At 40.0% G+C, this 11,709-nt stretch overlaps 1 protein-coding gene across 4 annotated transcripts in view; it reads left to right on the top strand.

Moving 5' to 3' along the window:
- The window catches only part of ap1b1 (adaptor related protein complex 1 subunit beta 1), a 29,135-nt gene extending 17,426 nt beyond the window's left edge, over nt 1-11,709 (top strand). For all 4 annotated transcript variants that reach the window (XM_034691450.1, XM_034691448.1, XM_034691451.1 and 1 more), the window contains exons 19-22: nt 1,042-1,126; nt 1,658-1,744; nt 2,283-2,437; nt 11,429-11,709. In XM_034691450.1, the coding sequence (XP_034547341.1) occupies nt 1,042-1,126; nt 1,658-1,744; nt 2,283-2,437; nt 11,429-11,503 (402 nt within the window). In that variant the 3' untranslated portion in view covers nt 11,504-11,709. The remainder of the gene's footprint in view (nt 1-1,041; nt 1,127-1,657; nt 1,745-2,282; nt 2,438-11,428) is intronic.

The raw sequence follows: 11,709 nt of genomic DNA on the forward strand, positions 1-11,709 counted from the left end.
TTAAAAATAACCCTCCAAGGGAAAAAGAAACGGTCTGTGCAGATTTCTTAACATTCTATTCTTGGTTCAAAGTCACTTGATCTCTTTTAGTCTTTTGAAAGCAAATGACGCTGATCAAATTTAGACTAAAAACAAGAGTACCAGACCATGAATATATATATTTTCCCTGACAGACTTTAGGAACCACCAGTCTAGAACATACACTCGGCTCAGAGCATGAGACGTGAACGTTACGCTTGTGTACTTAGTGTGTGACGCACCATGTTACTGGCAGCCCTGCATCGCAACCAGGAATAAGACACCCTGATGAATTATTCAGGAGTCCTTCTGCTCTCCTCTGGCCAAACTCCCTGTCTTTTACCCAGCACTTCTTCTTTGAGCTGCTGGATCGATATCACTGGCTGCCACTTGTTACTTTGGTTTCTCTGTCACACTCCTGTTGTTCTCGTGTTTCAGTGTCTTGTATTTTTTGCAGACACACGGGTCCATGAACTGTGAAGTCCTGCCTGGGGAGTCTAAAAGTGATGGTGTTTTTTGCGAGTCCTGCTGTCAGCTGCTTCTTTTTTTCCTCTCACTCCACTTTTTTTACGTGTCTTATCTTTTTATTCATGGCATTTTATTTTTAACCACAATCTGCTATTTTCAACTCCTCCTTATTATCACATAGATTTATATCCTCTGGTGAAGCACACTCTGAAGGCTGCTTTTAGAATAAATTATGCTTGATATTTAGTTTGCAAGAGATTGATTGCAAATTAAAACCTTGTGTCACTGTGAGAGTGATGATGAAATGAAGTAAAGAACATGTACATAGTTGTTGATTTTGTAGGCCGTAATGTTGCCTGCATGTGTTTTGTGTGTATCTGAGAGGATGAGATGCCTAAAGGACCTCATCCCTCCTGCTCAGTAAACAGCACACATAAACCTGCATTGCCTACCCTTGAAGGGCACTTCAAAAAGTAATTACCCATATATTGCTTCTTGTTTCTCCTCCTGTCCTCCGCCTCTACCCCCCTTCCTGGGATGTAATCACTTTCGCAGGTGGCTGTAAAGAACAACATTGACGTATTCTACTTCAGCTGCCAGTACCCCATCAGCATGCTGTTTGTAGAGGATGGAAAGATGGGTGAGTGTCTCTTGGCTGAGTCTCTTTTACTTGTGAGTGTCAGACCCCCGCTGACGTCAGAGGCGTATAAACACATCAGTCTTTCAGCCACGTTACATTTATGAGCATGTGAAAAGTATAGCTGGGTGTGAGACTCAGACGTGTGAGAAATGTCTACCTGCCTGTACTCATTCACCTCTGGAGTGCAAACTTGCTCCTGGATTTTTCTCCAGTGCCAGTTTTGGTCTTGATTCCCTTTTTGTGTTTTTGGTTTTGATTTATTCTGTAAAAAAACATGTTGACATTTTCCCCTGTGGAGCCTCCTGATGGGAGACTAACAGTTGGGTGGCTGCCAGGGGCCGAGCTGCAGCAGGGGGCCCCACGTTTAATGTTGAATTAAACTTCTCACATGCTACATTAATATTTTTCATCACAGTGTGTGTGGGTATTTACCTTTACCACACCTCCTATTGTTCTTCTCATACTGTGCACTTCTCAGTGTGTGGGCTCTGTCTTTGGACTCATCCTGTGATTGTGTCTCTTCATCTGCAGAGCGACAGGTGTTCCTGGCCACATGGAAAGACATTCCTAATGACAACGAGGCTCAGTTTCAGATCAAAGACTGCCACCTCAACTCAGGTGAGAAAGATGAAAGGAGATCAGTGACTCACCAACTGAAGACTGCTACACGGTTCAGCTACATCCTGCAGCTTCTTGATATGTGAACATACAGTATACTAACAGAGCTGTGGCCATCCTAAATCCAGATCCTCTGATGAGCGTGCATCAGCTACAGTTTCTATTTATGCGTAATGATTTAGTTTTACACAAGCGTGAGAGCAGACGAACTGGAGAAGAATTCCTAATGGCAGCTTAATGGAGATTTCCCCCACAGAGGAACAAAGAGAGAGACGGTTTCACATCCTACTGGGGTGCAGCAGCTACAGTGTCTGAGCTGAAAAGATTTTTCCGAATTAGTGACTGAATCTTTACTGCACAGACAGCTTGCAGTAAAATTTCAGCAGATAATAAAAGGGAAAGGAGTCCTGTATGGACTGGACTGGACTAGTTCTTATGACTGATTAATAACCTGTCCTTTTCTGATCATTAAACGAATACAAGTCCAATAAACAATTCAGCTGTTGACCTTATTGACATGACCGTGATCCCTCAACAGATGCAGCCTCCAACAAACTGCAGGGCAGCAACGTCTTCACCATCGCTAAGCGGACAGTAGAGGGTCAGGACATGCTGTACCAATCCACGAAACTCACCAATGGCATCTGGGTGCTTGCTGAGCTGCGGGTGCAGGCAGGAAACCCAAACTACACAGTGAGTACACTGATGGCTACATCAGCTGGATTTGTAAAGATGTTATATCATTGTTGCTAGGTGATCTTTTATTTTTCTGTACTGTGAACTGATAAAATAGATAGATGGTGAAAAAAAGTAATAGCCAGAAGTGTTTCATTAAGGGAAGCCTTTATTCTTTTTCTGTGCCAGCTATAGAATAAGTTTTCACAATAAAGGAGATTTAAGTTCATCTGATGAGATGCATAACATTGTTACATAAACATCTGTTTTCAGACACATAGTTCATATTATTTAGGGATTGAATGCTTCTGGATTTTTCTGGAGTTACATATGTCTGACCTGAAGAAGAGACTCGCATGAATTATAAATCAATGAGCTCCTTATTGAAAGTATGAGAATTTCAGAACCTCTACAGAGTCAACTGTGTTATGACACTCCTCATTTCCAAGTATCCTAATGTTTTAGTTGAGTTAGAACTCAACCTGTTTTAAAATGACAGTGGTGAGCCATGTTAGATGTTTGTTTTTGTTAGCAGGCTGTGCATTTACTTAAAAAAAAATCAATACACCATTAATTGCACGGGCCAGTTAATCACAATCGATACTCCGTTAAAACCACAGAAAAGGTCACTTCTTCATTTCATGCACTGTCTCAAATATGTTTGACTTTAAGTTTTGTTTGCCATTCTTGCTAGTGCACAAAATGAAACAAATTATTCCAGTCATGCTATACATGACTACTTATACTACTTATAACTAATTATTATGGAACATTTTCTATACCTGCCACTGAAACAACTTATTTATCTCATTTTAGTCTTAAAGCTGCTGTTTGTAGGAATGGTGTAAAAACGTTACTTTTTTCTGCTGGGTTTGGAGAAAAGGTCATAATACCCATCAGTACTCATGGGTAAGTGAAGTAATTTGAGATTATGGCAAAATCTCTGTTTTCTCCAATGCCTTTGTATCAAGCAATGTTATGATTCCCCTCATTCCCGTTATCACAGACCAATCACAGCTACTCTCCAACCCTCTGCCCTGATTGGTCGAGTGGCGGCCCCACTTACTCGACCTGATTGGCTAGGAAGCCACTACTTCCTCATAGAACGCGCACAACAATCTTTTGTGGGTGGGGTTACGACAGCAGAGAGGGGAGGGGTAGTGTTGACATTCAAAAAATCTCTCTGAACTGATGTTTATATCACGACTACAAACAGCAGCTTTAACAAAAAAAAATATGTATTTAGCAAAAATATTCGATCATCATAACATGACAGAGGATTTTGAGTAGATTTTGCTTTATTGGCATGAACAAAGACATGTTTTTTTTGCCATTGTACATAAAATTCATACACATACATTCCATTTATATACATAAAATATTATATTCATTACATATATTTAAATTACATATTATATATATATATTACATATTTTATACGATTCTTATTATTTATATTTGATTCAACATGATCTGTATTATGCAAAAATATTTCATTTCCAGGCTTTTCCAATGCAAACCAAAGATAATGAGCCCATGAACTGCTTTATGATTTACTGATTGTGTGGCATAACGCACTTTTTTTTTTAAAGTTGTATTTTTGGGCTTTTTGCCTTCATTAAATAGGACAGCTGAAGAGAAACAGGAAACATGGGGAGTAGAGAGTGGGGGAAGACATGCAGGAAATGGTCGCGGCCGGAATCGAACCTACGACTCCTGCAACGAGGCCTGTAGCCTCTGTACGTGGGGCACTTGGACCGCTAGGCCACCAGTGCCGCATATTGCACTTTTAATGAGTCCAAACATTGCAATATGATTTTTTCCCCAGTTATCTATACTATATGTGGAAACTATAAAATAAATAGATAAATCAATTAGAAATAATTTCTCAACACAAGATGTTCTTATCAGTAAATTCAACAGAATAAGCCACTTAATCAGAGTCCAAAAACAAGTTCTCTGGGACAGTTTCTTTCTACTACACTCATTACTCAATCATCAAATGTGGAGCCTGATCTATTTTTGGAAGCTATAAATACAACCACCATAAAACCTTCAAACTGCTGAAGTCGATTTGTCCCCTTATAAATCAAATAATCAATTTTACGGACTGAACTAAATCAGACCAAGGTGTTAGTGACTTCAATTCTGAATTGTCTCATTCATGTACATTCACATACACATCCACCGTCTAGAAAAGTTCCTGCCTCCATCCTGCTCTTGAAGCAGAGGCTGACATGTTATATTTAATCAGTGCGATGCATCAACGTAACACTGTCATGACTGAGCTTCATGGATAGAGACAATTGACAGAGCGGCAGCTGATGTGAACAAGCAGAGACAGACTGACGCGCTGTAAAGTGTGACACGTGTGCTGAAGGCTGCTTGATAGTGCAGTCATTTGCAGTGTGGCACTAGTGCTGGTGACTGGTGTGTTTGTGTCTGCTTGTTAGTGCACATCTATGTGTTTGTGTTCATCATTGTGTTGTTGCATGTCTGTGCTTTGTCAGCGTGTCACGGTCTGCAGAGTGATGGATTATGTTTGGCTCACAGATCCTGCATGACTAGTCGGGAGCGATGACCTTGGTGCGACTCTGCTCCCTTCTCATCGCTCAGTCTGTTCTCAGATGATGTTTTTATTTCTTAAAGCACCATTAAGTCTTTTTCTTTTCTCCTGTCTAGACTAGTTAATTTATCGCCTGCTCAACAAACCTTTAGAATATGAAATGTACAAATTTTCTTGAGTCACTGTTTGACCTAATGTAGAGAGCGTGAGGTATATTTCCTTGATCTTTAGTATGCAACTCATTGAGTGAAGGGGAAAATGATTACTCTCTGATTATTTGCGGAGCATCTATTGTGTGTAATTCCATTCTGCCGGGAGCAACGTGCATTTTTCATTTTCTCACTCTTGATTAGTTGCGTTTTTATTTCCCCTGAGTGTCCATTTGTCGTGTAATCTCATTAATGCAGTAAGTTATTCTCAACAGTTCGCAGTCTGCTGTTCTCCCACTCTCATTCTGATTTCACGTTCATTTTTATAGCTCAAATCATTCCTTTGAAGGCTCCTCTATTCTATGTGCAGGGATCATGAATTGTTTAGTGAAGAGAAGACAAGACTTGAGAGTTAACCGTGCTGCATGTACAGTGTGTGCTCTGATGCTCGTCTCTCTGCGTTGCTGGCTGCTGCTGCATGGTCCCTGCAATCTCTTGGCACAGCACATAAAAGCCGAGCTGCTCAAGCCTTTTGTCGGCAGCTATTTTTAGACCTGAAGGAGCAAAGCCTTACCATTGCGTATTTTCTAGATTTAATGTGGTCGCTCAGACAAGACTGGAAACATTTTAAATGATTGCTGTGATTGGAGACGTGTGGCAGAACAGTTGATTTATGCCGCTGATTACACATACGGTTCCCTTTTTTTCTTCTCTGATTTTTTTGTAACTTGATTGGCTTCAACTCTTGCATGAGGCATCACCACAACTGTGTCCCAATTACACACTCCTTACTACTCATTCTGGCTGGGGTTGGATGTGCATTAAATTACAAGTGCTGTAAATTGACATTTCCACGTGTATAGTACTCACAATTAGATAATTTAATGTGGTGGTACTTGGTCTGGATTAATGTGGCACAGGTGGTGTAGATGGCAAGATAAACAACTGGAGGAGTGCCGTAAAAGTTTTATTTAGAGATCGACTGATATGGTTTTTTCAGGGCCAATACGGATTATTAGTAGTCAAGGAGGCCAATAACCGATATTTGGAGCTGAAATCCATTTGCAGTAAAAGGGGAAATATTGTCGTCAAAATTTTGAATAATACAAACACTTTGTTTAAATGCCTTTAAGCATATATTTATTAACCTTCCTCTTGTGTTAGGGTCGGCACCGACCCGTTTTAGTTTTTAAATGCGTAAAAGAACCACATAAATTTGTATTATTGCATCAATGCTTTTTGATTTTGTCAGGAACCTCTATTTCAACAAAATAATACAACTTTTTTTTTCACTTAATCATAAAATGCTCTGTTTGAAATTATAACCTTTGTGTTGTTAGGGTCGGTTTTGACCCGGTCATAAAAATAAGATGAAAAGGCAACAATTAGAGCCAAAACTGAAATCCTAAGTGCACTGTCAGTCAACACACTGACAGCCAGCTCATTCTCCAACCATGTGAGCTTTAGGGGATTGTCCATTGCAACATGTGAAAAGAGATGAGGAATATTTGGATGCTTATGTTATTTTTTTGCTTCTCTTGAAGTAACTATATATGGGTCGAAACTGACCCGTATATATAACACCATAGATGATACTATAGTTAATAATATTGAAATTAAAAATAAATAAAACTAATTTATTTCAGAGATGTGTTCTAACACCCCTCAGTAATAGTCAGGTAACACAACAACCTTTAATTTAATTATATAATTCTCTTGAGGTTAATTTTACCATTTTTTAAAATTGAAATTGAGGGGTATACTGACAAAAAAAGGCCCAGAGGCCCACACCATAAATATTTAAACCAATATTTTCATGGATAAGGAAGCCTAATAAGGAAACCAAGAGATGAGAAACAAATTGGATGATAGTTAATTGTGTTTCGTGTATTTTACAGCTGATTTAAGACACAGGTCAAAACCGACCTGTTAACACAAGAGATGGTTACAGAAAGCTAACACAAGAGGAAGGTTAAACAGCTTTTGCGACTTGTTAAAGGTTTTTTTTTTTTATCTTAGACAATAGAAATCTTTTTTTTTTAATTCTAACAAAAAGTGCAGGGAGCTCCCAGGCTCAGCAGCATGTCTTATAAAGTTCAATGAAAACTTAAACAAATAAATAGCTCCCTACAGTTTTCTACAGTAAATAAAGTTTTCAAATGTCAATATAACTGAAATATTAATCTTTGACTTATCTTTGTTTTATGGGGATATTTCAGTTATTTTGAAGTGGGGTTGTATGAGTTTTTAATGTAGTAGTTAACGGATGCTGCTCAGCTCGTCCCCTGTGATGAGAAACTGCAGGGAGAAATGAGCCAAAATAACCCAGTTTTAAATTGATCTCTTATCGGCCGTCAAATTTTTTTTTAAAAAGGACAATGCCAATATGCGTTAAAATGCCAAATATCATGCCGATAATCGGTCTATCCCTAGTTTTATTAACACTTTTTTTAGAACACATCCTTAATAACAATGCACAGTATATAAATATAAAATGACTGCATACTGGCATAGAGCTTTATGAACACTACCCACATCCTGGATGAGGCATACAGCTGACATGCTGAAGAATACATTTCACATTGAAGGATAGAGTCCTTATTGATACTCCACTCAGTCTTTATGAACATTTGCTGCTCAGGAAACAAGCTAGGTTAAGTGGGTGAAATGTTTGGATCATGATGCATAGGAGTCTATTGAATCACGATCATGCATTAAGAGATCATCTTTCTTTGTTTTGCTTTTCGCTATGCTGCATTGCTGCATCAGAGAACTACCACAGCTGCAGATCTTCACCTTTCCAGGTTTCAGAAAGACACCTGCAGTGTTTCAGGCTGGGTAACTGCTCATAGAATCTTTCATTGGAACATTTTAGTTGAAAAAAGTAATCATTCCTTCACCAACTATACGAAACTGCTTTAAACAACTCTCTCTGAAAGAGAAAACTTAACTGTATTCTTTTTCAATCAATACCAGGTTATGCAAGCCTTCCTCACCGTTGCTATAGCTCCCTTCTTCTGTGTTGGTCTTTTTTCATGTGTAACCACTAATATTATCATAATAATATTTAGCAGCAAGCCTGAAGCTGAACACATAAATGCCGCAGTTTCCAGCTTTCTTAATAGCAGGTTGGACACGGCAGCTAGAGCGTTTCCTCACATCTCTTACCCCATGCTGACTGGAGAGCGGCTGCCTAAATGTTGCCAGCAGCAGCATGCATTAGTAAAGACCCTGAGTGCACAGATGCAACACTTAAGGAGCCAGGCAGTATTACCATTTTATTCCTCTGCAGCTCTGTGGTATCCAAAACAACCCTCTCCATCACTTCAGTCTGATATTAGTGTCCGCTGAGACGAGGAGGGGCACTCAGAAATCCTCTGGGGAACAACTGATCGTCTAATTATTGTAATGGCGCCAGTCTTAAAGAGAACATATTACAGTGTTGTCACATGACTAGAATTTCAAACATAGACACTGATGATTGAAAAATATTGATATTAGATCCCAGAAGTGAAGAAAAGATTATCTCCAAACAAAGAAGAGTGAAAGCAGTTTTTATAATTCTGATGATGTAGCCCTGTGGCGAAAAACTAAATACCATGATAGTTAGGCAAAAGCGATTTTGTTCCGAGACAAGCTGTTCCTTCTATTATTCCACAGATTTGAATGCATTGAACATGCCCTAACTGGTCAGAAATCATCACACCAATCTGCTAATACACTTTTGACTTGCATAGACTTTGCTTGGGTGGACAGCCGGGTGTATTAACAGCAGAAATAAATGTACTGACCCATTTGAGCCTTTTTATTTATTACTTTAACCTCCTAAGAGGACGACGCAGAGAGAATGTGAATTAATCAGTGGATGACCATCGATTGCTCTGCAACTCATGTCGCTGTTGTTCAGCTGATGACAGGAGAGTCTACTCACAATCAACACACGCTCTGCAGAGAAACACAAACAGAGGGACTGTGCCTCTTTAAATGCCCTGAGTAGATTGAAGTACTTTATAGTGACTTAAGTTACTGAGAAGCAAGATCAACAGACACAGTGTTTGTGTCTGTGTCTGTCTGTATGTATGTGTGCCTGTCCAGGCAAGTGAAAAGCCCTCCCCGCGAGATAATGTCCAATCACGCACCCCCTCTGACCTCTCACACTGTTGTAATTTGAGCCCGGTTCAGAGTTCAGGGATCACGTGACACACAGAAGCAGGGGAAAATATGCATATCCAGCACTAGCAGAGGATATGAGAGCGGATGAGAGACAACAGTTTGAAGAAGCACCGTCTTCATTCAAGTCTCCGGTGTGGATTAACTCCGGTCTCACTGTTAAATACAACGAGGAGGGAGTGAAAACTGTTGTAGGAAATCTTACTGTCCGCAAACACTGCTTGACACTTGTCCCATACTTAAAAGGAAACACAAGCAATATGATCAAGCATATCCAGCGTAAGCATCCTGATGATACACTTCCTGAACACAGGACGGTTGAGGGACTTGAAAAGGTAACACCAGCGAAACAACAGCTGTCCATTCAGAATGCTTTTGATCAGACCTACCGTGCCACTTCAGATAAACACAAGAAAATAACCCGTGCAGTGGGAGCATTTATAGCTAATCAGGGTTCCGATCGCTAGACGACCGACTCTACCCACTGAGCCACAGCCGCCCCTACATGAACTCTTTTATATTTTTACTCTGAAATACAGGCAAAATTAAGATTTCAAAATACATTTACTGAAGAATAGTAAAGAAAAAATGATGTACAATCAATAAGATAAGGAAAGAAATAAGGACAGTTATGGACAGAAATTTTAGGTATGTAAATGCAATACTTCCAGTTTACCAAGACACATTTTTTCCCAGCAGTACTAGCCAGTAAAATAGTTTGAAGCATTCAACAAAATCATTTATAGGCAAAGTCTTAAATGTTCCTTTCTATAATTCCTGAGGTTACAGCGCTCTGTGATCATTGGACAATGCAGGGACTCAGATTTGACTGTTTTTGATGCTACAATCTCAGAATGTCTCTGGTTTCACTCTGGCTTGGCTAATTTTCCACATCTTGTTCCCAGTAGCTTTTTCCCAAGTCAGTTCCACACTGTCTGCTGTCTGCTAATAACATACAAAGTCTAAAAATACCTGGAAAAATCAAGGGAATAAATCACTGAGCACAATATCAAGTTTCCAATATCTCTGTGTTGTTTGTATTTGTCACTCAAAACCAGTCACAGAGAGTCTGCACTCGCTATCTTGAGCAAACTTACACCGTGACCCTGCAAACTTTCCAGTGGAACAAATGGGACTCTGACAAATGACTGTGATGAAAGCTGCAGGAACGACGCTGAGACTGAGAGGCAGGGCTGCTCCACACAGACACAGATGTGTGCGAGTGTGTGTGTGTGTGTCTCTGGTTTCTGTCAGATGAAAAAAATGCAGGTTGCTTCTTGATCTGCGTCACCTCACAGAAACTTGCGGGTTATCAGGCGATCCATTAAACATCTGAGACGGCACAGCTGGTTTTGGATGTGCAGTAATTAATAAGTGAAACTTTTTGAATTATTCAGAACCACTGTCTTGTATATGAATTAGTAAGTGTTAAAAGCAGCATTATGACCCAATCTGTCCTGTAAAAAGTCAACACCTGCTGTGTAGTTTCCTGTGTTTTGGAGTCTGAGGATATAACGTCGGCTCTGTGATTGCTGATGGGAATAAGAAACTCACTTTTGGAGGCTGTATCAAATCCTAAACCTACTCCCAGCTGAGACTGACTTCAAAGATATGCGTTGGAGAGGCTGCCTCTATATTTCCAGTGTTTGTGTCTATATTTCTGTCTGTATATTTATCTGCATCAGATATGGCTGGGTAGGGAGCTTTTAAAAGAAAAAAATATATACATACCTCAACTGGAAAATATAAATTTTCTTTTCTAGAACCAGGAACAGACCAGGTGACTCAATCTCATTTCTGCCTCTCTACTTCCATCTCATTTGCTAGCATAAAAACATCAGAATGAAGAAACAAGAAGTACCTGTCTCTTTCCTTTTGTCAAAGTTTTGCCATTTCATGTGAAAGACGAAGTTGCCTCATCAGTTTTTCCCCCAGCATTCTGACGCTTCACTCTTGATTCTCTCTGCATCTTGTTTTTGCCTGTGATAACTTGTGTATGTCCCACAGCGGGTATTTACTAACCCTGCTCTGTGTTGATGACGTGTCTTTCAAACCTTGCATTTTAATACAGGACTTAGAAGTCAAATCACGCTCATCCCTGCTCCTCTCCCCCCTCTCTCTCAGGTCTCTCTGAAGTGCAGAGCTCCGGAGGTTTCTCAGTGTGTGTTCCAGAGCTATGAGGCCATGCTGAAGAACTGAAAAGAAAACATCTTCATGGACCCAGCTGCTGCTGCCCTCACAGACTCCTGGCACCTTCTTCTGCCCTTCCCTCACCTGACCCACCGACCATATTACACACTCACGCAGTGCAGGAGCCACTTCCTGCTGTGTCAGGGTCTGGAGGCTGCACTCTGTATGTCCTCCAGCTGTTAAACTAGGATTAATAATGATTTCTGTTCCATTTC

This window comes from Notolabrus celidotus, chromosome 9, assembly GCF_009762535.1.
Source record: "Notolabrus celidotus isolate fNotCel1 chromosome 9, fNotCel1.pri, whole genome shotgun sequence".
Taxonomy (NCBI): Eukaryota; Metazoa; Chordata; class Actinopteri; order Labriformes; family Labridae; genus Notolabrus; species Notolabrus celidotus.